The sequence below is a fragment of the Phyllobates terribilis genome, unplaced genomic scaffold, assembly GCF_046119375.1.
Source record: "Phyllobates terribilis strain yellow unplaced genomic scaffold, ASM4611937v1 Scaffold_5__5_contigs__length_657084704, whole genome shotgun sequence".
Taxonomy (NCBI): domain Eukaryota; kingdom Metazoa; phylum Chordata; class Amphibia; order Anura; family Dendrobatidae; genus Phyllobates; species Phyllobates terribilis.
In genome coordinates, this window is record NW_027362765.1 from 102,570,021 (window position 1) to 102,596,326 (window position 26,306).

The 26,306-nt window shown below is 43.1% G+C and overlaps 1 protein-coding gene across 1 annotated transcript in view; it reads left to right on the forward strand.

Annotated features, from left to right (window-relative positions):
• The window catches only part of PREX1 (phosphatidylinositol-3,4,5-trisphosphate dependent Rac exchange factor 1), a 144,596-nt gene that overhangs the window by 58,364 nt on the left and 59,926 nt on the right, over positions 1 to 26,306 (forward strand). The window contains exons 4-14 of the mRNA XM_073682645.1: positions 1,178 to 1,282; positions 1,975 to 2,076; positions 3,176 to 3,337; positions 5,860 to 5,993; positions 6,335 to 6,450; positions 10,946 to 11,095; positions 12,373 to 12,517; positions 15,272 to 15,372; positions 17,926 to 18,029; positions 22,743 to 22,792; positions 25,899 to 25,974. Coding sequence (XP_073538746.1) covers positions 1,178 to 1,282; positions 1,975 to 2,076; positions 3,176 to 3,337; positions 5,860 to 5,993; positions 6,335 to 6,450; positions 10,946 to 11,095; positions 12,373 to 12,517; positions 15,272 to 15,372; positions 17,926 to 18,029; positions 22,743 to 22,792; positions 25,899 to 25,974 — 1,245 coding nt within the window. The remainder of the gene's footprint in view (positions 1 to 1,177; positions 1,283 to 1,974; positions 2,077 to 3,175; positions 3,338 to 5,859; positions 5,994 to 6,334; positions 6,451 to 10,945; positions 11,096 to 12,372; positions 12,518 to 15,271; positions 15,373 to 17,925; positions 18,030 to 22,742; positions 22,793 to 25,898; positions 25,975 to 26,306) is intronic.

Consider the following 26,306-nt stretch of genomic DNA (forward strand, 5'->3'; position numbering starts at 1 on the left):
TCAATATAATAGAGTGTTCACGTGCTGCATGAACTGGTCACCAACCAGTATGTGTACGAACACAGAGGGCTATTAAGTGCATGTAGGGTGTGTGAACAGATGACACGAGGGTCCTGGTTTTGAAAAAATTTTGGATGGGCAAAGCAGGGATAGTTAGATAAGCATGTTGAGGCGATAGGCCAGTCTAAAGAAATGTGCTTTTAGGGCACGCTGAAAACTGTAGATATTGGGGATTAATCAAAGTGTACTGGGTAATGCATTCCAAAGAAATGCCGCAGCATGTAAGAAGTCTTGGAGACGAGAATGGGAGATTCGGATTATTGAGGATGTTAATCTTGGGTCATTAGCAGAATGGAGGCACGGGTAGGGTGGTAGACTGAGACAAGAGAGGAGATGTTAGGGGGGTGCTGAAGCGTGGAGCACTTCGTGGGTGAACGTGATGAATTTATATTGAACTCTTTATCGGATGGGCAACCAGTGCAACGGCTGGCACAAGGTAGAGGCATCGATGTAGTGGCTGAAAAGGAATATGATCCTGGCTGCTGCATTCAGGACAGATTGTAGAGGGGAGAGATTAGTAAAAAGGAGACTGATTAGTAGAAAGTTGCAATAATCCAGATGAGCATGATTAAGAGCAACAGTAAGCGTCAAAGGTAAGAAAAGTTTGAATTCTAGAAATATTTTTGAAGTGTGATGACATGAATGGGCGAGTAATCGGATGTGGGAAGTGAAGGAAAGATCTGAATCAAGTATGACCCCAAGACAGCGGGCATGTTGCTGTGTAGTAATGGTAGAACCACACACGGAAATGGCAATATCTGGCATAGGTAGGTTAGTGGAGGGAGGAAACACAAGGAGTTCAGTTTTTGACCGGTTCAGTTACAGATAGAGGGAGGACATGATGTTAGAGACGGCCGAAAGACAAATCACTGGTATTTTGTAATAATGCAGGTGTAATGTCGGGAGTAGTGATGGTACTGAAAACAAAATATACTGATCCTCTTCTGTGAGACTCTAACATCTTCTGTTTACCGTTTGGTCACAGCTTTCTCAGTGGCTGTCACTTAGGACTCCTGGTTGTAAAAGAGAATAAGGAGTACGGCAAGTGTTGCATGGGGGATGTAGCCCCCATTATCTGTACCTCTTGTATATTATACGATTTGATTTGTCCTCACAGAAGGATCGTTTCTGTGTCTACGAGGAATACTGCAGTAACCACGAGAAAGCCCTAAGGCTGCTGATGGAGCTGAACAAAGTCCCTAGTGTCCGAGCCTTCCTACTGGTGAGTCTCACATGTCCGCACTACATCCGGGGTCTTCCCACAATTTCTACAACTTGTGGTCCTTCACGACATTGGTCCAGGGAAAATGGCAGACTAATCTCAGACACAGGAGCTACAGGGACTAGGGCTATTATCCTGGAAGCGTGGAACAGCATGGCAGGGCCTTCTGTTCCTTTAAATATTGCTGCGTCCCGTCAGTGCCCGAGTTTCTGCTGTTAGTTTATCAGATTTGGGTAATTGGTAACCTTACCGCAGCCTGGAGCACTGATCCTGATATGATGTTATATCACTCCATGGGTCGCATAGTTATACCGCCACCAAGAGCACATGATTGTAAATAAGATCCATGTGCTGTAAAAGGGAATGGATGCAATTTTCTTATTTTTGTAAAGCCTTGATTTTGCTCCAGATTCTGCCATGGCTGCACCTAAGACACCATAATAAGCATCACGGAAGACAACGGAATCCGCATCACCCAACCAATCAGATTCGAGCTTTTGTGGAAAGAGTCAATCTGATTGGACAACATTGATATTTTACACTAATTTTTATACATGACGTCACTGTGTCTTATCCTTCACTTTGGGTAGAGCCAATACATAAAGGCCTGTTTTCTAAGCTTATGTCGTGTGTCTCTTGAAAAGAGTAGTAAAATTGTGCAATGATTACTCTAATTATTTTGTCTCCATAAGAGCTGCATGTTACTCGGTGGCCGCAAAACAACAGACATCCCCCTGGAAGGCTACCTGCTGACCCCCATACAGAGGATCTGCAAGTATCCACTACTCCTCAAGGTAGGACTCCAAGCTACTCCTGTGAGCAGTCATGTGGAGGTTGGGGTACATATAGTCCCCACATGATGTTTTGACACATGCCGTAATGTCTACATAAGACTAAGCTTTTATAGGGTCAACCCTCCACAAAGACAGATTCAACACTAAGCGTTATGTAGGGGCACAGCTGCCTCATGGAATGTGCCTTAATTATTAGACTTGAGTGAGTTGCTGTCATCTGGTAAGTGGGGCTCACAATGATGTGCCCGTCCCCGAGGATCCTATTTATATAGCAGACAGACTATTACCATATGACAGCCCATAAAAATTCTGGAGAAGTACTGTAGGTGGGGATGTCATGGCCAGGGCACAGTTCTCGGGGCAAATTTACTGCTGAGCACTTAGCAGCTAGGTATTTAATTCGCCAGTAAAGTACTGTAGAGAACTTTCTAGAAATCGGCTGGTGATACTTTTGGAATAAGAGAATTCCCAGGTATCTTCCTGCCTCAATCAGATGTGGCGTTCCCCCTGAAAATTGTGTCTCTTCATAGTATCAGTGACTTGGTGACATTGTGTAATCCTCCGGCACAGGATTAGGGATGTTCTGGCTTTTATAAATAAACCACAGGAAATGAGGTTGGTTTCGGATCCCATCACAAAAAATTCTGCTTTTTTATTTCCTTTTTCTGCTGCAGCTTGGTCGCCACACAGCTGTGTTTATCAGCGCTGATACTTCAATCTGTTACATGCAGGAAACCTTCAGCACGTTCTGCGCCAAATATTAATTTAAAGCAAACAAAGGTGGTGAGGAGTAGTTGGGAATCTTGGTAGTCTGTACTCCAGTCACATCCAGAGCTGCAGCCACACTTATTCTGCTTGCCCCTGCCATTATAGCCCCATCAATTCATGTCACTTTAATGTTGTGACTGATGCTCCTCCATGTTGTCCTGGTGCCTCACCTCTGGGGGAAGAATATTCTGCCTTTGTGGATAGGAATGAGGGGAAACCTATGATGAGCTCTACATTGCCCCCAGTCATTAGCTTATTCTCAAAAATGCCAAAAGACACAATGAACTTTGAAGGGGGAGGAAGTTATTTACAGCGTATTTATTTAATAAAGGAACTGGCAAAAAGGACCCCAGGAAAACACCCGGACCACCAGCCAGTACATAGTGCCCTGCAAGCAATGAAAACTGTGTGTACCAACATCAACGAAACCAAGAGGCAGATGGAGAAGCTTGAGGCCCTGGAGCAATTACAGTCCCACATAGAAGGATGGGAGGTCGGTAACATAAACATAAGGTGGGAAAAGTGGTACTGTGCACAGTACACTAATACAGAGCAAAAGCACTGGTACTGCGCAGTGATACTGAACAGAATCTGATTCCAAGAATTACACCCATCAAATAAGACAAGAGAAGTGGTACTGTACAGTGTCCATATATACAGGATAACTGAAGATACTAAGAATTAAACCCATATGTATATGTATACTGTGTACTGTTATGATAAAGAATTACACCCAGCATACAGCAGAGGAGAAGTGGTACTGTGTAGTGTATATATACAGAATGGAGATGCTGAGAATTACATCCAGTACACAGGACAGGAGAAGTGATACTGTGCGGTGTACATAAACAGAATAATACAGATACAGCAAATTACTCCCAGTATACAGGACAGGAGAAATTGTACTGTACAGTGTGTGTGTGTGTGTGTGTGTGTGTGTGTGTGTGTGTGTGTGTGTGTGTGTGTGTGTGTGTGTGTTTGGACACACCTTCTCATTTAAAGATTTTTCTGTATTTTCATGACTATGAAAATTGTACATTCACACTGAAGGCATCAAAACTATGAATTAACACGTGGAATTATATACTTAACAAAAAAGTGTGGAACAACTGAAAATATGTCTTATATTCTAGGTTCTTCAAAGTAGCCACCTTTTGCTTTGATGACTGCTTTGCACACTCTTAGCATTCTCTTGATGAGCCTCAAGAGGTAGTCACCGGAAATGGTCTTCTAACAATCTTGAAGGAGTTCCCAGAGATGCTTAGCACTTGTTGGCCCTTTTGCCTTCACTCTGCGGTCCAGCTCACCCCAAACCATCTCGATTGGGTTCAGGTCTGGTGACTGTGGAGTCCAGGTCATCTGGCGTAGCACCCCATCACTCTTCTTCTTGGTCAAATAGCCCTTACACAGCCTGGAGGTGTGTTTGGGGTCATTGTCCTGTTGAAAAATAAATGATGGTCCAACTAAACGCAAACTGGATGCAATAGCATGCCGCTGCAAGATACTGTGGTAGCCATGCTGGTTCAGTATGCCTTCAATTTTGAATAAATCCCCAACAATGTCACCAGCAAAGCACCCCCACACCATCACACCTCCTCCTCTATGCTTCACGGTGGGAACCAGGCATGTAGCGTCCATCCGTTCACCTTTTCTGCGTCGCACAAAGACACGGTGGTTGGAACCAAAGATCTCAAATTTGGACTCATCAGACCAAAGCACAGATTTCCACTGGTCTAATGTCCATTCATTGTGTTCTTTAGCCCAAACAAGTCTCTTCTGCTTGTTGCCTGTTCTTAGCAGTGGTTTCCTAGCAGCTATATTACCATGAAGGCCTGCTGCACAAAGTATCCTCTTAACAGTTGTTGAAGAGATGTGTCTGCTGCTAGAACTCTGTGTGGCATTGACCTGGTCTCTAATCTGAGCTGCTGTTAACCTGCGATTTCTGAGGCTGGTGACTCGGATAAACTTATCCTCAGAAGCAGAGGTGACTCTTGGTCTTCCTTTCCTGGGGTGATCCTCATGTGAGCCAGTTTCTTTGTAGCGCTTGATGGTTTTTGCAACTGCACTTGGGGACACTTTCCAAGTTTTCCCAATTTTTCGGACTGACTGACCTTCATTTCTTAAAGTAATGATGGCCACTCGTTTTTCTTTACTTAGCTGCTTTTTTTCTTGCCATAAAACAAATTCTAACAGTCTATTCAGTAGGACTATCAGCTGTGCATCCACCTGACTTCTGCACAACACAACTGATGGTCCCAACCCCATTTATAAGGCAAGAAATCCCACTTATTAAACCTGACAGGGCACACCTGTGAAGTGAAAACCATTTCCGGTGACTACCTCTTGAAGCTCATCAAGAGAATGCCAAGAGTGTGCAAAGCAGTCTTCAAAGCAAAAGGTGGCTACTTTGAAGAACCTAGAATATAAGACATATTTTCAGTTGTTTCGCACTTTTTTGTTAAGTATATAATTCCACATGTGTTAATTCATAGTTTTGATGCCTTCAAACTTTTGGTCTTTATTGTGTGTGTGTGTGTGTGTGTGTGTGTGTATATATATATATATATAGATAGAGATATATATATATATATATAGATATAGATATATATATATATTAGTACCGATACTGAGAATTCCACCCAGTGTGCAGGAGAAGTGGTACTGCGCAGTGTCCATATATACAGAATAGTACAGATTCTGCGAGTTACTCCCAGTATATTGGACAGGAGAAGTGGTACTGTGCATTGTATTTTTACAGAATAACACATATTCTGAGAATTACATCCAGTATACAGGACAGGAGAAGTACTGTGCAGTGTATATATACAGAATAATACAGATACTGAGAATTTCACCCAGTATACAGGACAAGAGAAGTGGTACTGTGCAGTGTATACATACATCAGTTTATTCTTTTTCTGTTACACCATTTATTTGCCTATGCAGTGTCACTAGTAGATAATGATGTGACATGTTTATAATTAATGAAATATAGATATTTTTTTCTGGGTGCAGGGCTCAAACCTTACAGACATCTGTACTCAGCTGCTTCTCCAGGGGACGCTTCTCAAGATATCAGCTGGAAATATTCAGGAACGTATGTTCTTCCTGTTTGACAATCTGCTGGTTTATTGCAAGAGAAAATCCAGGTGAGAAATGGTTAAAGTTAATAATATCTAGCGCTCCCCATAAGAATTCATGACTGGCTTATGTAAGGCATGTACCTTACTGGCAGCCCATGATCTTCTATGAGCAGTTAGTTGTATCCCCTTCTACCTTACAAAATTCAACGGGTTCAGTCAACTTTGATTATGGCCAGTGTGACAGTCACCATTGTAACAGACCCTCAGCTGTGCGCTATGCTGACGATGTGGTTCTCTGTCACTTTGTCCAGACATTTCCCCTTTTAAGGGATATGTGGGGAAGTCTGCACATTTTTAACTATACTTAACTTTATGCCATCTTTCACTCATCCACTATTTCCTTCCAGGGTTGCGGGAAAGAAATCCACAAAGAGAACCAAATCCATCAACGGCTCATTGTACATCTTCCGAGGGAGGATCAATACAGAGGTCATGGAGGTGGAAAATGTAGAGGATGGAACAGGTGGGGGCAATTCACAGACTACACTTATAAAATTGCTTGTGACCCAGGTGTTCGGTCCCAGAATCTCGTGTGTCCAGGCATTATACCCAAGGGCATGAGGTCTCTGTCTTTCCAATGTCTTACTGTGAGATCAAAGGTGGCTGTTTTCTGGAAGATGGAGAACGTGGCTTGTACCTAGAAGCCTATGAACGCATTGGCAATTGGGGGTCTCTTTACATTGTCATTTCACACTGCCATTCTTTAAGTCTATTACCATGTAGTAAAGTGCCAAAGTTTATTAAGGGGCACACTCCTCCTAATAAGGTTGGTGTATTTTTGGATGTTTGTACACCGGAAAGTAACATATAACCCTGCATTGATCAGGTGTTGATTTGTGCTAAAATTGATGCCAATTTCTTGCATAAATTATAATAAATTTTGGTGTAACTTTGGCTAAACTCCATCCTCTTCCTTTTTGAAAAATGGCAGGCGGGGTAAAAAGTTGCAAATTTGGCACAAAAATGTTGTGCTCCAGTATATGCAACTTTTGTAAGTCAAAATACTGCCGCAATAACCTTGATAAATTTCCACCGTTTAAAATGGTTTAATTAAAAAGTGTTAATGTGGAGAGAGTGTAATTTGTAGCTCGTTGTCATAATCATAATTGTCGTCATCGTCACCCTCCTCCATCTTTTATCTGCACAAGTCACCTCCTTTTATACCAATGGCACAGTCCTGGAGAAGATAACATATGATATGTGATGTCTGAGCTCTGCTGGGGTGGGTGACTTTTTGGCATAGGTTAAGGTGCTATTAGTGCATGCTATGCAGGTGATATATAAGTTGTTAAAGTTGTGTTAATGGCTAAGGTACTGTTATGACTGCCAAAGCACATTCACACTGGTAATGTACAAACCAGGAAGACAAATACCTGATCCTGACAGGTCCCTGTACAGACTAAGAAAAGCCCTTTTCTGACCCTGATCTATCCTTGCCTGACCGGAGTTTGGCACCATATGGTAACGCAATGGTGCCCCCACTCGACGACTGCTTACCCTGAATGTTCTTAGCAGCTCCTAGGATCGATAGTGTAGCAATTCCCTAAGGAGAAAAGGAATCACACACAAAGCAACTGCAACCAACACAAACTACAGCACAGTGAATGAATACAACATAGTCTATCACCAGCAGGAAACACCAGTAGAGGAAAGTATTTAAAGCTGCACCCGAAAGGTGATAGGACAGACAACAGAGTAAATGAAAAACACCTGTTACCCAAAACCGACAGAAACAAAGATAACAGAACCAAAACACCCAACGAAAAGGTGTATCAGTTGTGGCTCAGCGGAAAGAGATGCCGAACACAGAATCAAGGGTTCGAATCCAGAAGCATGACAGGTACTTCCAGTTGTCAGTTTCTTAGCAGAGATAATAGTGCGAGTTGATATTTAGCAATGGTTCTGAAACCATCTGTTGGTCATTTTGTGTCAGAGACTGAGATGCCATCTGCGGGTCATTTCTTGGCAGGGGTTGAGGTGTTGGTCATTTTTTGTGTGTCTGCTCTTATACAGTATTTGCTCCCTTGCTGTTTTTTGTAAGTTTGCCCACTGACAAAGGCATGAACAGTCTATAATTTTAAGGGTAGGTTAATTTTAACATTGAGAGATAGAATATCCCCCAAAAAATCAAGAAAATCACATTGCGTAAATTAGATATTTTTTTTTGCATTTTGCAGTGAGAAATAAATATTTGATCCCTCTGGCAAACAACACTTAATACTTGGTGGCAAAACCCTTGTTGGCAAGCACAGCAGTCACACGTTTTTTGTAGTTGATGATGAGGGTTGCACACATGTCAGGAGGAATTTTGGTCCACTCCTCTTTGCAGATCATCTCTAAATCATTAAGATTTTGAGGCTGTCACTTGGCAACTTGGAGTTTCAGCTCCCTCCATAAGTTTTCTATGGGATTAAGGTCTGGAGACTGGCTTGGCCACTCCATGACCTTACTGTGCTTCTTTTTGAGCCACTCCTTTGTTGCCTTGGCTGTATGTTTTGGGTCATTGTCTTTCTGGAAGACCCTGCCATGCCCATCTTCAAGGCGCAGTCGTCATGTCCCCTTAGCAGAAAAGCACCCCCAAAGTATAATGTTTCCCCCATCAGGCTTCACGGTTGGGACGATTGTCTTTGGGTTGTACTCATCCTTCTTCTTTCTCCAAACACGGCGAGTTGAGTTAATGCCAAAGAGCTCAATTTTTGTCTCATCTGACCACAGCACCTTCTCCTAATAACTCACAGAATCACCCAGGTGTTCACTGGCAAACTTCAGACGGTCCTGCATATGTGCCTTCTTGAGCACGGGAACCTTGCGGGCACTGTAAGATTTTAAACCTAAGGGGTAATATGTTACCAATGATTTTCTTGGTGACTGTGGTCCCAGCTGCTTTGAGATCAATAACAAGTTCCCACCGTGTAGTTTTAGGCTGATCTCTCACCTTCCTCATGATCAAGGATACCCCACGAGGTGAGATTTTGCATGGTGCCACAGATTGATGTCGATTGACAGTCATTTTGTATTTCTTCCATTTTCTTACTGTTGCACCAACAGTTGTCTCCTTCTCACCCAGCGTCTTACTTATGGTTTTGTAGCCTATTCCAGCTTTGTGCAGGTCTATGATCTTGTCCCTGACATTCTTAGAAAGCTCTTTGGTCTTACCCATGTTGTAGAGGTTAGAGTCTGACTGATTAATTGAGTCTGTGGACAGGAGTGTTTTATACAGGTGACTATGTAAGACAGCTGTCTTTAATGCAGGTAACTAGATGATTAGGAGCGTCTAACTGGTCTATAGGAGCCAGAACTCATAATGGTTTGTAGGGAATCAAATACTTATTTCTCTCTGCAAAATGCAAATACATTTACCTAATTTATATAATGTGATTTTCTTGATTTTTTTTGGGGGGGGGGTATTCTATCTCTCAATGTTAAAATTAACCTACCCTTAAAATTATAGACTGCTCATGTCTTTGTCAGTGGGCAAACTTGCAAAAACAGCAAGGGATCAAATACTTATTTCCCCCACTGTATGTATATCTAGGGTGAGCTGTATAGATATTTATTGACTTGTCCGTAGATTCAGCCAAGTCTACTGCATCCTCGTGTATTTTCATACTTATAGGCTGTGTGCCCACGATGCGTTTTTCAAGCGTTTTTGCTGCGGAATTTTCCGCAGCTTAAACGCTTGGGAAACGCATGGTAAGCCTCCTGCCATGGTCCCCTATGCAATTCCGCACTTTCAATGCCCATGCTGCGGATTTTTCCGCAGCGTTTATGCTGCGCTCAAAAATCCGCAGCATGTCCGTTAATTTTGCGGAAGTGCTGCGTTTTCGCCGCCATTGACTTGCATTAGAACGCGCCAGTTCGGCAAGACTGCATCGGTACTTGCGTAATTGGCGCGTTCTAATGTGCGGATGGTACCCGGGTGTAGAGAAGACTCTCCTCCACACCCAGGTACCATAAAAACAAAAAAGAATAAAATAAAAAATAAAGATTATATTCACCTTCCGACGGCCCCCGGTCTCCTTCCCTGTGCTTGCCAGCAGACTGAAGGGCCTGCGGTGACATCACAGTCATGTGACGGCAGGTCTTTCAGTGCAGTGTCCCGCGATCAGCTGGCAGCCAGGAAGGAGCGCAGCAACACACGCCGGGCCATCTGAAGGTAAGTATTAAGGTTTATTTTTTTATTTTTAACCATTCTAAAGGTCACACTATAATCCATGCTGTTTGCATGGATTTATATAGTGTGACCTAGTTGTCAAGCACTTTCAAAGTGATGCTAAAAAATTTTCTGCCAGGGAGATGCAGAAATGCTGCAGAAATTTTCTGCTTCATTTCTGCATCGTGGGCACATAGCCATATAGTCCTGACACTAGCATCTGCTTGTGTGGGAGCTAACAGAGAAATCACAGTATGTCTTGTGTATACATAACCCCATATATTGACTTCATATCGCAGGTCCGGACTCCCACCCACATGCCAATTGTTTGGTAGCTTCTACTCCTCAAAAATCTGCAATGTTACCAGAGAAAATTTGGTTTCTTTACAATAGTGGCTCTTTGGAGGTGGTACAGAGTAAATACACATGCTTTCTTAGCTCCACCACTGAAGATCCAGTTTCTGGTACTTTCTATTATAAGATGTAGAGCGACTCTTTCATCCAGAATAATTGTGAATTTTCTAGGCTTGAATATACTAAAATTGATTACATAATAGAAATTGTGGGATAAGGGTGATGAGGATGACGATGTTATTAGTTGGTAGTCATAATGAGGTTATTTTTTCCCACGTGTGGTTAAAAATGGTGAAAGTCATAATTCCCTCTGGCCAAAGTCTAGCTGATCCCCTATTTTATGATCTGCAGCTCTGTAAGCACAGCGCCTCCAGGTGGTGAGAGGGTAGAATGCAGAGACCTTTAAGGACACCATATTGCATTGGTTCTGATGTTTTTGTCTTTCCGGCAGCTGATTACCATAGTAATGGTTACACCGTTACCAACGGCTGGAAGATCCATAACACTGCCAAAAACAAGTGGTTTGTCTGCATGGCAAAGACCCCTGAGGACAAGCAGAAATGGATGGATGCTGTCCTGAAAGAGCGGGAGCAGCGGGAAAGTGAGTATGTCCTGTAGATAAGTGCACAAGATCAGGCACCTCGGAGATCAATTTGGTGCCTTCAACCATAATAGACTATTCCTTCCTACAGTTTCATTACCATACATTGGCATTTATCACCACGCTGATGGTGGCATTATACCTAGTTATTGAGAGACCCAGTTGAGGTTATTGCGCTACCACTATGTATGTGCCCCCTGGTTTAATCATTATCAGGGGCCTACTATGGTAGTTGTGATTCGATGCTGGCTACTAGATAATGGAGCACTGCTGTATATAGCGGGGAGGGCGGCTCTGGCATATCTCCCTGTGGAAAGTTCCAAATGGTATGTTCCTGCAAAGTCAGCGTTCTATGCAGAAGCTCCCGATCCATCGCCTTAACCTTAATCCCTAATGTTTATTGATTGATGTTGATACATAATTAATGTCGTGATAGAAAGAGAAACGAACAAGCAGCATAATGTCCCCAGCTCCGCTTCACGGTATCGTCTGCAGTTTGTTATATTGTCTCCTGTGGAACAAGCTGAAGAAGGATACATAATCCATTAACAGAATTGTCAATTCACCTGCTATGGAGATGGAGCTTGTGGAGTGTGCAGATCGAAGAAGAAACTTGTGGATTGTGCAGAATGGTGACAGAGCATTTGGTGTGTGTGTGTGTGTGTGTGTGTGTGTGTGTGTGTGTGTGTGCGTGGCATATGTGGTCTGTACCGAGCTGGGACGGACATGTATACATGTGGGGGGTGTACAGACCAGTGATGGAGGATGCAAAAAGTGTACAGAGTGTAGTGGAGGATCTGGAGCGTATAGAGCGAGGATGGAGCATGTGGTGCGTATTGAGCAAGGGCGGAGCATGCGGAACGTACAGAACGAGGACAGAGCATTTAAGGTGTGTACAGAGCAGTGATGGAGGATGCGGAGTTTGTATATAGTGAGGATGAGCATGTGGTGTGTGCGCTAAGTATGTGTGTGCATAGCGGGTTTGAAGCGTGTGCAGAGCAGATACAGGCCAGTAGTGGAGCGTTTTGCAGTTGATCTATTGCGAGTCTTTTTGGGAATGGACATTTACATTCTTTAAATATGTATCAATGGTGGAAGTGGCGGAGATCCGGTTCTTCTCCTTGGCGTCAGAGCTGACGATTCTCTTGTACATTATCATGCGATTCAGGTCTACTGATAACATAACTGTGAGACACCATCCCTGGCCCCAGGAGCTCCCACTCTCCAATGTGTGTACGCGGCCTTTACGTAGAGGTAATGTTGCTGATGCCTTGCAGGTCTGAAGCTCGGGATGGAGAGAGATGCTTACGTCATGATCGCAGAGAAAGGGGAGAAGCTCTACCACATGGTCAGCAAGAGGTCCAGTCTCATCAAAGACCGGAGGAGAAAGTTCAGCACCATCCCCAAATGCTTCCATGGAAAGTAAGTTCTGCTGCTGAAAAGCTCCATTCATGGCCGTGACCTGAAAAGCTCTGCAGGGTGGTGGAGCCGCCGCGCTGCGCATATGTAATGAAGCTGGCTCTGACAGGCCACCCCATTCATCGCTGTGAGGGACGAGTCCAGAGTGCCCCTGACATAGTCCTCTCACCCTCATGTTCTCACCCTGCAAGAATAAAACCACAATAAATGGATCTAGGAGCAGTACAACATGGCGGAACACACAGGACACGTAAACAGCTTCTAACTGTACCCACAGTCTGCACACGCGCCAGCAGGGGTGGGGCATCTTTTTGATTAAAAGACCTAAATCTGTGCATTGTACAGGTCCCGGGTCTGGACACACAGGGAGAAGTGACTCCACTTAACAGTAGGCCTCCATTAAAGAAGCTGGTGCAGTAAATAAACTTTGTTTTAATGTAAATGGACTGGCCCTTTAAATGATGAGTGCCCCACCCTCCTGAGCTGAGCAGTTGTCTACATAGAGATCATTGATCCTGGAATGAACCATTGTCAGTAATGGGGGAGGGTGGTGATATATGGATGTGAGGACATAGGACCCAGATTATTATGCGATGGTGTACGCATAAATGTCCTGTTGCTGGTTCCAGGACCCCGCACAGCCCACTGCTTCCATCCCCCAGAGCACAATGGCAGAGCTCTGTATCTCCAAGATAAACACATCGAGATGTCAATCTGTTTCTCATTCTCTTAGTGGAGAATCAGCAAAATGTTAATACATTTATGGTTTATCCCATTACACATCTGGCTCATGGGGAGTCCGTGATCGGACAGTGTGAGAGAAAGCAGAGCTGCCCCATTCTCTGTGGAGGTCTCTTCACCTCACCTCTGCCGGCTGCATAGTTAACCCCTGCATGGCTGTATGTCCCAGAAGATCAGGGGCTGATAATGAAATGTGCAGTGTGACAATAGGGCAAGTGACACCATATTCAGGAGTGATGGGTGTCATATTTATAAGTGATGGAGCCAGATTCATGGTGATTGCTGGCTCATCATTTGCCTTTAAGAGAAAATGCAATTTGCTGAAGTGAAATGTGTGGTTTTTCCACTGTCGGTGTCTCATCCTCGGGTGCTTACAAGTAATGGATTCCTTAGCTCCCACAATGCTCCACTCACTGCAATAACATGTATTATGCTGGATCCCGATGCAACATCGTAATTATAGTGTTATCTGTGCCCGCGAGGGCTCACAATCTACAAGGGTTGGGTGAGGATACAGTAGGTGAGGGTAGAGCTGGTCGTGCAGCGGTATGGTGGAGCGAGGGTTACTGCAGGTTGTAGGCTTGTTTAAAGAGGTGGGTCTTCAGGTTCCTTTTGAAGGTTTCCAGGGTAGGCGAGAGTCTGATCTATTGGGGTAGAGAGTTCCAGAGTAGAGGGGATGCTCGGGAGAAATCTTGTATGCGATAGGGGAAGAGGAGATAAGAGGCGAGTATAAAAGGATATCTTATGAGGATCAGCGGTTGCGTGCAGGTAAGTACAGGGAGACTAGGTCACAGATGTATGGAGGAGACAGGCTGTGAATGGCTTTGTATGTCATGGTTAGGGTTTTGAACTGAAGTCTCTGGGCAATGGAAAGCCAGTGCAGGGATTGACAGAGGGGAGAGGCCGGGGAATAGCGGGGGGACAGGTTGATTAGACTGGCAGCAGAGTTTAGGATAGATTAGAGGGTTGTGAGTGTGTTAGACGGGGAGGCCACAGTTGCAGTAGTCGAGGCGGGAGATGATGAGGGCATGCACTAGGGTTTTTGTTGATTCTTAAATAAGGAATGTACGAATCTGGGAGATATTTTTGAGTTTGAGTCGGCAGAAAGTGGAAAGGGCTTGGATATGTGCTTTGAAGAAGAGATCAGAGTCCAGGGTTACCCCGAGGCAGAGAGCTTGCGGGACTGGGGAGATTGAGCAGCATTTACTTTAATGGATAGGTCTGTTGGGGGAGTTGAGTGAGATGGGGGAAAGATGATGAATTCTGTTTTTTATACATGTTAAGTTTTAGAAATCTGTCAGAGAAGAATGATGAAATAGATGAAAGACATTGTGGGATTCTGGTTAGTAAGGAGGTGATATCGGGTCCAGAGAGGTAGATCTGTGTGTCATCAGCATAGAGGTGATGATGAAAGCCATGAGACTCTATGAGCTGTCCCAAGCCAAAGGTGTAGATGGACAAAAGCAGGGGTCTTAGAACTGAACCTTGGGGGACACTGACATATAGAGGGAGTGAGGAGGAGGTGGTGTGTCAGTGGGAGATGCTGAATGTCCAGTCTGTTAGGTATGAGGAGATCCAAGATGGGGCCAAGTCTGTGATGCCAAGAGAAGAGAGATTCTGTAGTAAGAGGGAGTGGTTCACTGTGTCAGAGGCAGATGATAGGTCCAGGAGGAGGAAGACAGAGTAGTGTCTCTTGGATTTGGCAGGTAGTAGGTCGTTGGCGGTGAGATGTGATCTTGAGAGTAGAGAGGAAAGTTGATCTGTAATGGTGGAGAAGAGCATTTTGGAGGAGGAGGGCTTAGTAGTTATGAGGAGGGGCTGTGGGTGCTGTAGGCCAAAGCTTTCTCTGATGTTATCTATCTTCTGATTGAAGAATGAGGCAAAGTCTTCAGCTGAGATTCTGCAAAGACCCTGAGGGGGGGTACCATGGTTCCTGTATGAAGATCAGTTCCTGTATGAAGATCATGTGAGAACCACTGTCCATCCCACTGCTCACACCTGTCTTTTCTGTTGTAGTGAACTTGTCTCTTGGCTGATGGAGAATGGAGAGATCAGTAAACCTGAAGAAGGCGTCAACCTGGGCCAAGCCTTATTGGAGAATGGGATCATCCATCATGGTAAGATTTCTGCCTGGGCCAAGAGTAGTGCATGGGGTACATTGGTGATGGAAATATGGAAACCATTACATGCTACTTATTGAAGCTCTTTTTCAAATCTGCGGTGGATATATGTGCCTGCCTCAATGGCAGAGTGGATTCCCTATTTAAAACAATTGGACACAGTTTTCATGTGAGTTTCGGCGCAGATTAAGCGATGAAAACCATGTGAAAAAAATCTCTGTGGAAGTGTACACTTAGGGTGAGTTCAAAAAACCTGTCAGAATTTTTTGTATCAGATGTAATCCTTTGCATTATAGATGGTGAAATCAGCTGTAATTTTGCAACATAATAGGCATGCGGTAGATGTGGAAATCAGCATCCTGCTCTAAATGCCATGCTGTTTTTTTCTGCTCCACATTTTAAAGACCAGTCTTTTGTAGTGGATTTTCAATACGCAATCAGCCACATCTGAATCAGGGTATATTCACACAACACTGTCATGTCGTTATACAAACCTATGATACACACATTCTACACAAATATTTAAATACTCAATACACATATACTACACACATTATATACATCACTATACACACTATTATACTTATACTACACATATTATGCACATCATATATATCATCATACCTATATGACACATTATACACATCCACTCTACAAACTATCATACATATGCGACACACATTATACACATCCAGTGCACACACTATCATACATATAGACCACACACTGTTATACGTATGCTACACAGATTATACACTAGATACACTATTATACATTTACTGTATATAGGTATAAACCTTCTACATACATATATGACACACATTATACACATACATTATATTAAAACCTGGTATACTCCTGTATCACACACACACAGCATGTGAGTGTGCTATACACACATACACACACTTATATATGTACACACACTATACTATATAAACACACCTCATACACACATAATATATGCATATCATACATGTATACTACACACCCCTATCTTAGCCCTTGTTCAAAGGTTGTTATGGTGCATACGGCAGGAAAAACATCTAGCATGTACCTCCGAGGACATGAATGAACTCCCATGTCAGGCTATGTGCCCATGATGCAGAAATGCTCCGGATTTTTTCCTGAGCGTTTCTGCATCTCCCTGGCAGAAAAAAACGCATGCGGATTGTACATGCGGATTGTACATGCGGATTGTACATGCGGATTGTACATGCGGATTGTACATGCGGATTGTACATGCGGATTGTACATGCGGATTGTACATGCGTTTTTCCTGCCAGGGACATGTGGATGTGAAGCGTTCTTCACTTGCATTTCCGCATGCGGGTTGACAAGCGCTTTCCAAGCGATTTTAGCATCACTTGGAAAGTGCTTGACAACTTGGTCACACTATATAAATCCATGCAAACGGCATGGATTTATATAGTGTGACCGTAAAGAATGGTAAAAAATAAATCTATACTTACCTTCTGATAGCCCGCGAAGTCTTTATTCGATCCGTCCTGGCTTGCCGGCAGCTCACGGTACACTACACTGAAGGACCTGCCGTCACATGACTAAATGACGTCAGCGCAGGTCCTTCAATCCACCGCGATCTGCCAGCAAGCCAAGACAAGAACAGCGGGGCCATCAGAAGGTAAGTATAATATTTATTTTTTATTTTATTCTTTTTTTTACAGGTTCTATGGTACCCGGGTCCGGAGGAGAGTCTCCTGTCCTCCACACCCGGGTACCATCCGCACATTGAAACGCATGGAATGCGCATGTACAGATCCAGTGATGCGGATTCCAATGCAAGTCCATGGCGGCGAAAACGCAGCGCTTCCGCAAAATAATTGGTAGTGCTGCGTTTTTTTTTCGCAATGATAATCCGCAGCGGAAATTTCTGCAGCATGTGTACAGCACATGCGGATTATCATTGGGGAACATGGCAGACCTTCTACCATGAGTTTTTTAAGCGTTTCTTCAGCGGAATTGCCGCTACGGAAACGCTTAAAAAACGCATCGTGGGCACACAGCCCAGTTTGCTTTTTTTTTTTCTGCATACTGATATATGAAAATACGTACTCTTTACTTTATAGACCTATACAGCCAGACAAGGACACTTTTTTGGCTGCTGTCAGGCTTACAAAGCCCTATAGATTTATCTAGCATGTGCATCGCAAGCTTTTCCCTTTTTACTATATGCACATCATACTTGTACATCATACACTATGTATACATTATACACACAGTCTTTATACATAAATATCATACACACAAATCATATTCATATATTATATACACACATATGCTTATATCATACACATACTATACGCTCATTATACACACACATCATACACACATTATGCACACATTTTATACATGTACACATTATACACGCATCATACACACATGCCTTATACACACACACATCATACACATATATTATACACATATATACAATATACTTACATCATACAGACATACATACTAAACGCACATTTATCTGTCCCTTTTTATTAAAGATTTTTCTTCCCGATGTTTTTCCCCTCCTGCTTCTAGTATCAGACAAGCACCAGTTTAAGAACGAGCAGGTTCTTTATCGATTCCGCTATGACGATGGGACCTACAAGGCAAGGAGTGAACTTGAAGACATCATGTCGAAGGTACGTTCTGATCTTACCATTAAGTTAATGGTTTATGGTGCTGGTTGCTGGCCCCGCTCATGCCATGTGTCAAACATTAAGATGCTCAGTCACTGTGAGTTCAGGGCAATTAGTCAAATTTATAAAAGTGATGTGACCCATTTAATGGCCACCATCACTGCTGCTCCCCAGGGATGCCAGGGAGATGACATCATTAGTTAGCCCCATCAAGCAGCTTAGTAATTGAGTTCATAAAGAACAAGTAAAACAGCTGACCCCATCGCATGCGTAACAGCGGTCACATCCCCATCATTGGACCTAAATTAAAGGAATGTTGCAACATCTACAAAAAACATTTCAAAAGGAGAGGACTGCGATGAAATATAAAAAGAAGGTAAACTCACCTACTCTAATCCCCGTCGCTCCAGCATAGGCCTTACAGAGATCATCAGAGCGGACTGTGCTGAAGCAACGGGCGTCAGTACCTGTGAGTATATGTTCCTTTATTATATCTCAACATTTCCTGCCTTTTTACATTAGGTTAAAGTCAGACAACACCTTTGAGACCCATCCCATGTGTGATTGTAGCATTATAAGAGTTCATACAGAGGTGTCTATTCATAAGCTTTCTGACTCTTACCAATAACACCAAGCAGAATAGTGAGCGCAGCTCTGGAATATAATACAGAATGTAATCTGGGATCAATACCGAATAAGTAATGTAATGTGTGTGTGTGCACAGTGACTACACCAGCAGAATAGTGAGTGCATCTCTGGAGTATAATGCAGGATGTGAACGGAGGGGAATGGGAAGGGGGAAAGTCAGCTCCACACACTTTAAAGTTCACCTGTCAGCAGGATTGTGCTCAGTAAACCACATACACTGGGTAAAATACTGAATGTAACTAAAGATCAGTACAGGATAAGTAATGTTATTTATATACACAGTGACTCCACCAGCAAAATAGTGAGTACAGCTCTGGAGTATAATACAGGATGTAACTCAGGATCAGTACAGGATCAGTAATGTAATGTGTATACACTGACTCCACCAGCAGAATAGTGAGTGCAGCTCTGGAGTATAATACAGGATGTAACTCAGGATCAGTACAGGATCAGTAATGTAATGTACACTGCTCAAAAAAATAAAGGGAATAGTTAAACAACAGAATATAGCTCCAAGTAAATCAAACTTATGTAAAATCAAACTGTCCACTTTGGAAGCAACACTGATTGACAATCAATTTCACATGCTGTTGTGCAAATGGAATAGGCAATAGATGGAAATTATTGGCAATTATCAAGACACCCTCAATAAAGGAGTGGTTCTGCAGGTGGGGACCACAGACCACATCTCAGTACCAATGCTTTCTGGCTGATGTTTTGGTCACTTTTGAATGTTGGTTGTGCTTTCACACTCGTGGCAGCATGAGACGGACTCTACAACCCACAGAAGTTGCTCAGGTAGTGCAGCTCATCCAGGATGGCACATCAATGCGAGCTGTGGCAAGAAGGTTTGCTGTGTCTGTCAGCGTAGTGTCCAGAGGCTGAAGGTGCTACCAGGAGACAGGCCAGTAGACCAGGAGACGTGGAGGGGGCTGTAGAAGGGCAACACCCCAGCAGCAGGACCGCTACCTCCGCCTTTGTGCAAGAAGGAACAGGAGGAGCACTGCCAGAGCCCTGCAAAATGACCTCCAGCAGGCCACAAATGTGCATGTGTCAGCACAAATGGTTAGAAACTGACTCCATGATGGTGGTATGAGGGCCCGACGTCCACAGATGGGGGTTGTGCTCACAGCCCAACACCGTGCAGGATGCTTGGCATTTGCCACAGAACACCAGGATTGATCACCACTGGAGCCCTGTGCTCTTCACAGATGAAAGCAGGTTCACACTGAGCACATGTGACAGACGTGACAGAGTCTGGAGACGCCGTGGAGAGCGATCTGCTGCCTGCAACATCCTTCAGCATGACCGGTTTGGCAGTGGGTCAGTAATGGTGTGGGGTGGCATTTTTTTGGAGGGCCGCACAGCCCTCCATGTGCTCGCCAGAGGTAGCCTGACTGCCATTAGGTACCGAGACCTGAATCCGATTGAGCACATCTGGGACATCATGTCTCGCTCCATCCACCAACGTCACGTTGCACCACAGACTGTCCAGGAGTTGGCAGATGCTTTAGCCAAGGTCTGGGAGGAGATCCCACAGGAGACCATCCGCAACCTCATCAGGAGCATGCCCAGGCGTTGTAGGGAGGTCATACAGGCACATGGAGGCCACACACAATACTGAGCCTCATTTTGACTTGTTTTAAGGACATTACATCAAAGTTGGATCAGCCTGTAGTGTGTTTTTCCACTTTAATTCAATTGGTTAATAAATTTGATTTCCATTGATAATTTTTGTGTGATTTTGCTGTCAGCAAATTCAGCTTTGTACAGAACAAAGTATTCAATGAGAATATTTAATTCATTCAGATCTAGGATGTGTTATTTGAGTGTTTCCTTTATTTTTTGAGCAGTGTATGTACACTGTGACTCCACCAGCAGAATAGTGAGTGCAGATCTGGGGTATAATACAGGATGTAACTCGGGATCAGTGCAGGATAAATAATGTAATTTATGTACACAATGACTCCACCAGCTGAATTGTGAATGCAGCTCTGGAGTATAATACAGGATGTAACTCGGGATCAGTACAGGATAAGTAATGTAATGTATGTACACTGTGACTCCACCAGCAGAATAGTGAGTGCAGATCTGGGGTATAATACAGGATGTAACTCGGGATCAGTGCAGGATAAATAATGTAATTTATGTACACAATGACTCCACCAGCTGAATTGTGAATGCAGCTCTGGAGTATAATACAGGATGTAACTCGGGATCAGTACAGGATAAGTAATGTAATGTATGTACACAGTGACTGCACCAGCAGAATAGTGAGTGCAGCTCTGGAGTATAATACAGGATGTAACTCAGGATCAGTGCAGGATAAATAATGTAATTTATGTACACAATGACTCCACCAGCTGAATTGTGAATGCAGCTCTGTAGTATAATACAGGATGTAACTCAGGATCAGTACAGGATAAGTAATGTAATGTATATACACAGTGACTCCACCAGCAGAATAGTGAGTGCAGCTCTGGAGTATAATACAGGATGTAACTCAGGATCAGTACAGGATAAGTAATGTAATGTATGTACACAGTGACTTCACCAGAAGAATAGTGAGTGCAGCTCTGGAGTATAATACAGGATGTAACTCAGGATCAGTACAGGATAAGTAATGTAATGTATGTACACAGGGACTCCACCAGCAGAATAGTGAGTGCAGCTCTGGAGTATAATACAAGATGTAACTCAGGATCAGTACAGGATAAGTAATGTATATGCACAGTGACTGAACCAGCAGAATAGTGAGTGCAGCTCTGGAGTATAATACTGGATGTAACTCAGGATCAGTACAGGATAAGTAATGTAATGTATGTACACAGTGACTGCATCAGCAGAATAGTGAGTACAGATCTGGAGTATAATACAGGATGTAACTCGGGATCAGTGCAGGATAAATAATGTAATTTATGTACACAATGACTCCACCAGCTGAATTGTGAATGCAGCTCTGGAGTATAATACAGGATGTAACTCGGGATCAGTACAGGATAAGTAATGTAATGTATGTACACAGGGACTCCACCAGAAGAATAGTGAGTGCAGCTCTGGAGTATAATACAGGATGTAACTCAGGATCAGTACAGGATAAGTAATGTAATGTATGTACACAGTGACTGCACCAGCAGAATAGTGAGTGCAGCTCTGAAGTATAATACAGTATGTAACTCAGGATCAGTACAGGATAAGTAATGTAATGTATGTACACAGTGACTGCACCAGCAGAATAGTGAGTGCAGCTCTGGAGTATAATACTGGATGTAACTCAGGATCAGTACAGGATAAGTAATGTAATGTATGTACACAGTGACTGCATCAGCAGAATAGTGAGTACAGATCTGGAGTATAATACAGGATGTAACTCAGGATCAGTACAGGATAAGTAATGTAATGTATGTACATAGTGACTCCACCAGCAGAATAGTGAGTACAGATCTGGAGTATAATACAGGATGTAACTCAGGATCAGTACAGGATAAGTAATGTAATGTATGTACATAGTGACTCCACCAGCAGAATAGTGAGTACAGATCTGGAGTATAATACAGGATGTAACTCAGGATCAGTGCAGGATAAATAATGTAATTTATGTACACAATGACTCCACCAGCTGAATTGTGAATGCAGCTCTGGAGTATAATACAGGATGTAACTCAGGATCAGTACAGGATAAGTAATGTAATGTATGCACACAGTGACTGCACCAGTAGAATAGTGAGTGCAGCTCTCGAGTATAATAACAGGATGTAACTCAGGATCAATACAGGATAAGAAATGTATGTACACAGTGAGTACAGATATGAAGTATAATACAGGATGTAACTCAGGATCAGTGCAGGATAAATAATATAATTTATGTACACAGTGACCCCATCAGCAGAATAGTGAGTGCTGCTCTAGAGTATAACACAGGATAAGTAATGCATGTACACTGTAACCTCACTATAGTTGTAGATTTATGTTATATGCATACATATAATGGGGTCAGGGGTGGATCTTGGCATTAAGCTTTAGATGTGAATATGGTGCTGGCTTTGACTCTGCTCTTTTCTTTTCCAGGGTGTCAGACTGTACTGTCGTCTGCATAGCCTCTATAGTCCAGTCATCAAGTAAGTGTGAGCTCTCCGCTGGCAATGCTTCTGGGCGCTGACGTCTCCTTCTCTTTCTGTGTGTCAGTGCTCATATTGTCAGGGAGGTGTTATATGTAGTGAGTGAATCACCTTCTATATTCTCATCATAATGCGCGATCTACTTTGTACCACTTATGTGCCAGGTCTTCTAAGCTATGTTTCTCGTTTTTGGCATAAATGTACAAAGTATTTTGAACATTTTTGTGTTGCTATTTGTTGTGTGTTTCGGTGGTTACTATATTGGATCAACCAATCCTCTGAACCATTGTTTTTTTATCAGTACAATGATGAATGAAGCTCTGGATGTGACGAGTATAACAGGAGTGACCTTGGCGTGATGGTCGGCTCACTATTTCACAGAGTGTAAGGTCACCCAAGTGTCAGGTCCTCTCTATCCCACTAGCTCACAATATACCGGGGGCACTCACAAGGGTGAATGAGGAATTTACTTCCGAGGAGAGCGTACGTGTCAGTGGAGCCCCTCAGTAGAGCCCCCTTTATAATGTTAATGATTTGTCATTCATCATAGTGATTGGATAGCGGGGATAAAGCGCCAGACGTCAGTAGCCCCTCACACATTTGGGGTACAGGATAAAGGGTCACTAGACGGCCCGAGTCGCCCTCTTGTGTGCAGTCTTTGCATATTGTCTTTGTGCTGATTTGTGGTTTGGCATTGGCTTAGTTTTGCTTTGGAGGCTGATTTTTCTGCAGTTGGCGGCGATGGCATCTGATGAGCTGGCACCTCCACACCACAGATGGTGCAGCTGCTTCTCCCACTTCCTGTTTGGGTGAAATGAGTAAAGTCCATGGATTTTGAGATGCCAGTTACCTGCATAATACAGCTCTGTGACCGGGTGACGGAGAGGGCTGAGATGTGGCTTCATCTGCGTTGCTGCCTGGGGAGCTGCAGGCAACAGACGCCATCATATAGCATCACGTTATATGGCCGGGCATCTCGAACAGTGTATACAACCCCTTTCAAAAATTATGGAATCACTGGGCTCGGAGGATGTTCATTCAGTTGTTTAATGTTGTTGAAAAAAAGCAGATCACAGACATGGCACAAAACTAAAGTCATTTCAAATGGCAACTTTAGGGCTTTAAGAAACACTAAAAGAAATCAAGATTAAAAATGTGGTACTCAGTAAGGGTAATTTTTTTCAGACAAAGCAGAGGGAAAAAATTATGGAATCACTCAATTCTGATGAAAAAATTATGGAATCACCCTGTAAATTTTCATTTCCAAAACTAACACCTGCATCAAATTAGATCTGCTCGTTAGTCTGCATCTAAAAAGGAGTGATCACACCTTGGAGAGCTGTTGCACCAAGTGGACTGACATGAATCATGGCTCCAACACGAGAAATGTCAATTGAAACAAAGTAGAGGATTATCCAACTCTTAAAAGAAGGTAAATCATCACGCAATGTTGCGAAAGATGTTGGTTGTTCACAGTCCGCTGTGTCTAAAATCTGGACCAAATACAAACAACATGGGAAGGTTGTTAAAGGCAAACATACTGGTAGACCAAAGAAGACATCAAAGAGTCAAGACTGGAAACTTAAAGCAATATGTCTCCAAAACAGGAAACGCACAACAAAACAAATGAGGAACGAATGGGAGGAAACTGGAGTCACTGTCTGTGACCGAACTGTAAGAAACCACCTAAAGGAAATGGGATTTACATACAGAAAAGCTATACATAAGCCATCATTAACACCTAAACAGAAAAAAACAAGGTTACAATGGGCTAAGGAAAAGCAATCGTGGACTGTGGATGACTGGATGAAAGTCATATTCAGTGATGAATCGCGAATCTGCATTGGGCAAGGTGATGATGCTGGAACTTTTGTTTCGTGCCTTTCCAATGAGATTTATAAAGATGACTGCATGAAGAGAACATGCAAATTTCCACAGTCATTGATGATATGGGGCTGCATGTCAGGTGAAGGCACTGGGGAGATGGCTGTCATTACATCTTCAATAAATGCCCAAGTTTACATTGATATTTTGGACAGTTTTCTTATCCCATCAATTGAAAGGATGTTTGGGGATGATGACATCATTTTTCAAGATGATAATGCATCGTGCCATAGAAAAAAAACTGTGAAAACATTGCTTGAAAGAAGACACATAAGGTCAATGTCATGGCCTGCAAATAGTCCGGATCTCAATCCAATTGGAAATCTTTGGTGGAAGTTGAAGAAAATGGTCCTTGACAAGGCTCCAACCTGCAAAGCTGATCTGGCAACAGCAATCAGAGAAAGTTAGAGGAAGATTGATGAAGTGTATACTGTTTGTCACTCATTAAGTCCATGCCTCAGAGACTGCAAGCGGTTATTAAAGCCAGAGGTGGTGCAGCAAAATACTAGTGATGTATTGGAGTGTTCTTTTGTGTGTTTGTTTTTCATGATTCCATAATTTTTTCCTCAGAATTGAGTGATTCCATATTTTTTTCCCTCTGTTTGGTCTGCAAAATATTACCCTTACTGAGTGCCACATTTTTAATCTTGATTTCTTTTAGTATTTCTTAAAGCCCTAAAGTTGCCATTTGAAATGACTTTAGTTTTGTGCCATGTCTGTGATCTGCTTTTTTTCAACATTAAACAACTGAATGAAAATCCTCCGAGACTGGTGATTCCATAATTTTTGCCAGGGGATGTATATACATGTTTTGCTACCAGTCTTCATATATACATCCCTCTTGGTGCTCATGTAGTGTGTTGATCACACCGCCACATGTACTGACCGTTCTCGTGCTATACTCAATGCTAAGACGTCATTGCGACAGCTAAGTGTGATGTAGGGGGTTACATTCGGTCACCCTGACCTGACCACAGGTTTTCTTGGATGTGGAGAGTGGTAGTGTTGTCTTGGTATCATATATAAAGTATTGGACGTGTGCCATGTTACTATATATACCCCATGTCCCTGGCACAGAGAGGCCCCATCACATAGTGACCAGTGACACACAGGACTGGACGGAATGTGCTGAGTAATGTGTACTGGGTCATGCCATTGTTATATCTCTTTGGTATCGTTACCGTCACCTCCACAGATAACCACTCTTTGTTCTGTCCCACAGAGACCGAGATCACCACCTGAAAACCTACAAGTCCGTCATCCCGGCCAGCAAGCTGGTGGATTGGCTAATATCACAGGTAACAGTCACTGCCTCCAATAATTAGCACAGGAATAGCAGAGTCACGATTGTGGGCAACAGACTTGAGAAGTAGCCATATTCTAGCCCTAGGACCATGATCTCTTTACTGTATACTTGCCCCAAGTGACTGATCTCTGTATTATATACAAGCCTAGGCGACTGATATCTGTCTGTATTATATACTAGCCCCAGGTAAATGATCTCTGTATTATATACTAGCCCAGGTGGCTGATCTCTGTATTATATACTAGCCCAGTTCTCTGTATTATATACTAGCCTAGGTGACTGATCTCTGTATTATATACTAGCCCAGGTGACTGGTCTCTGTAT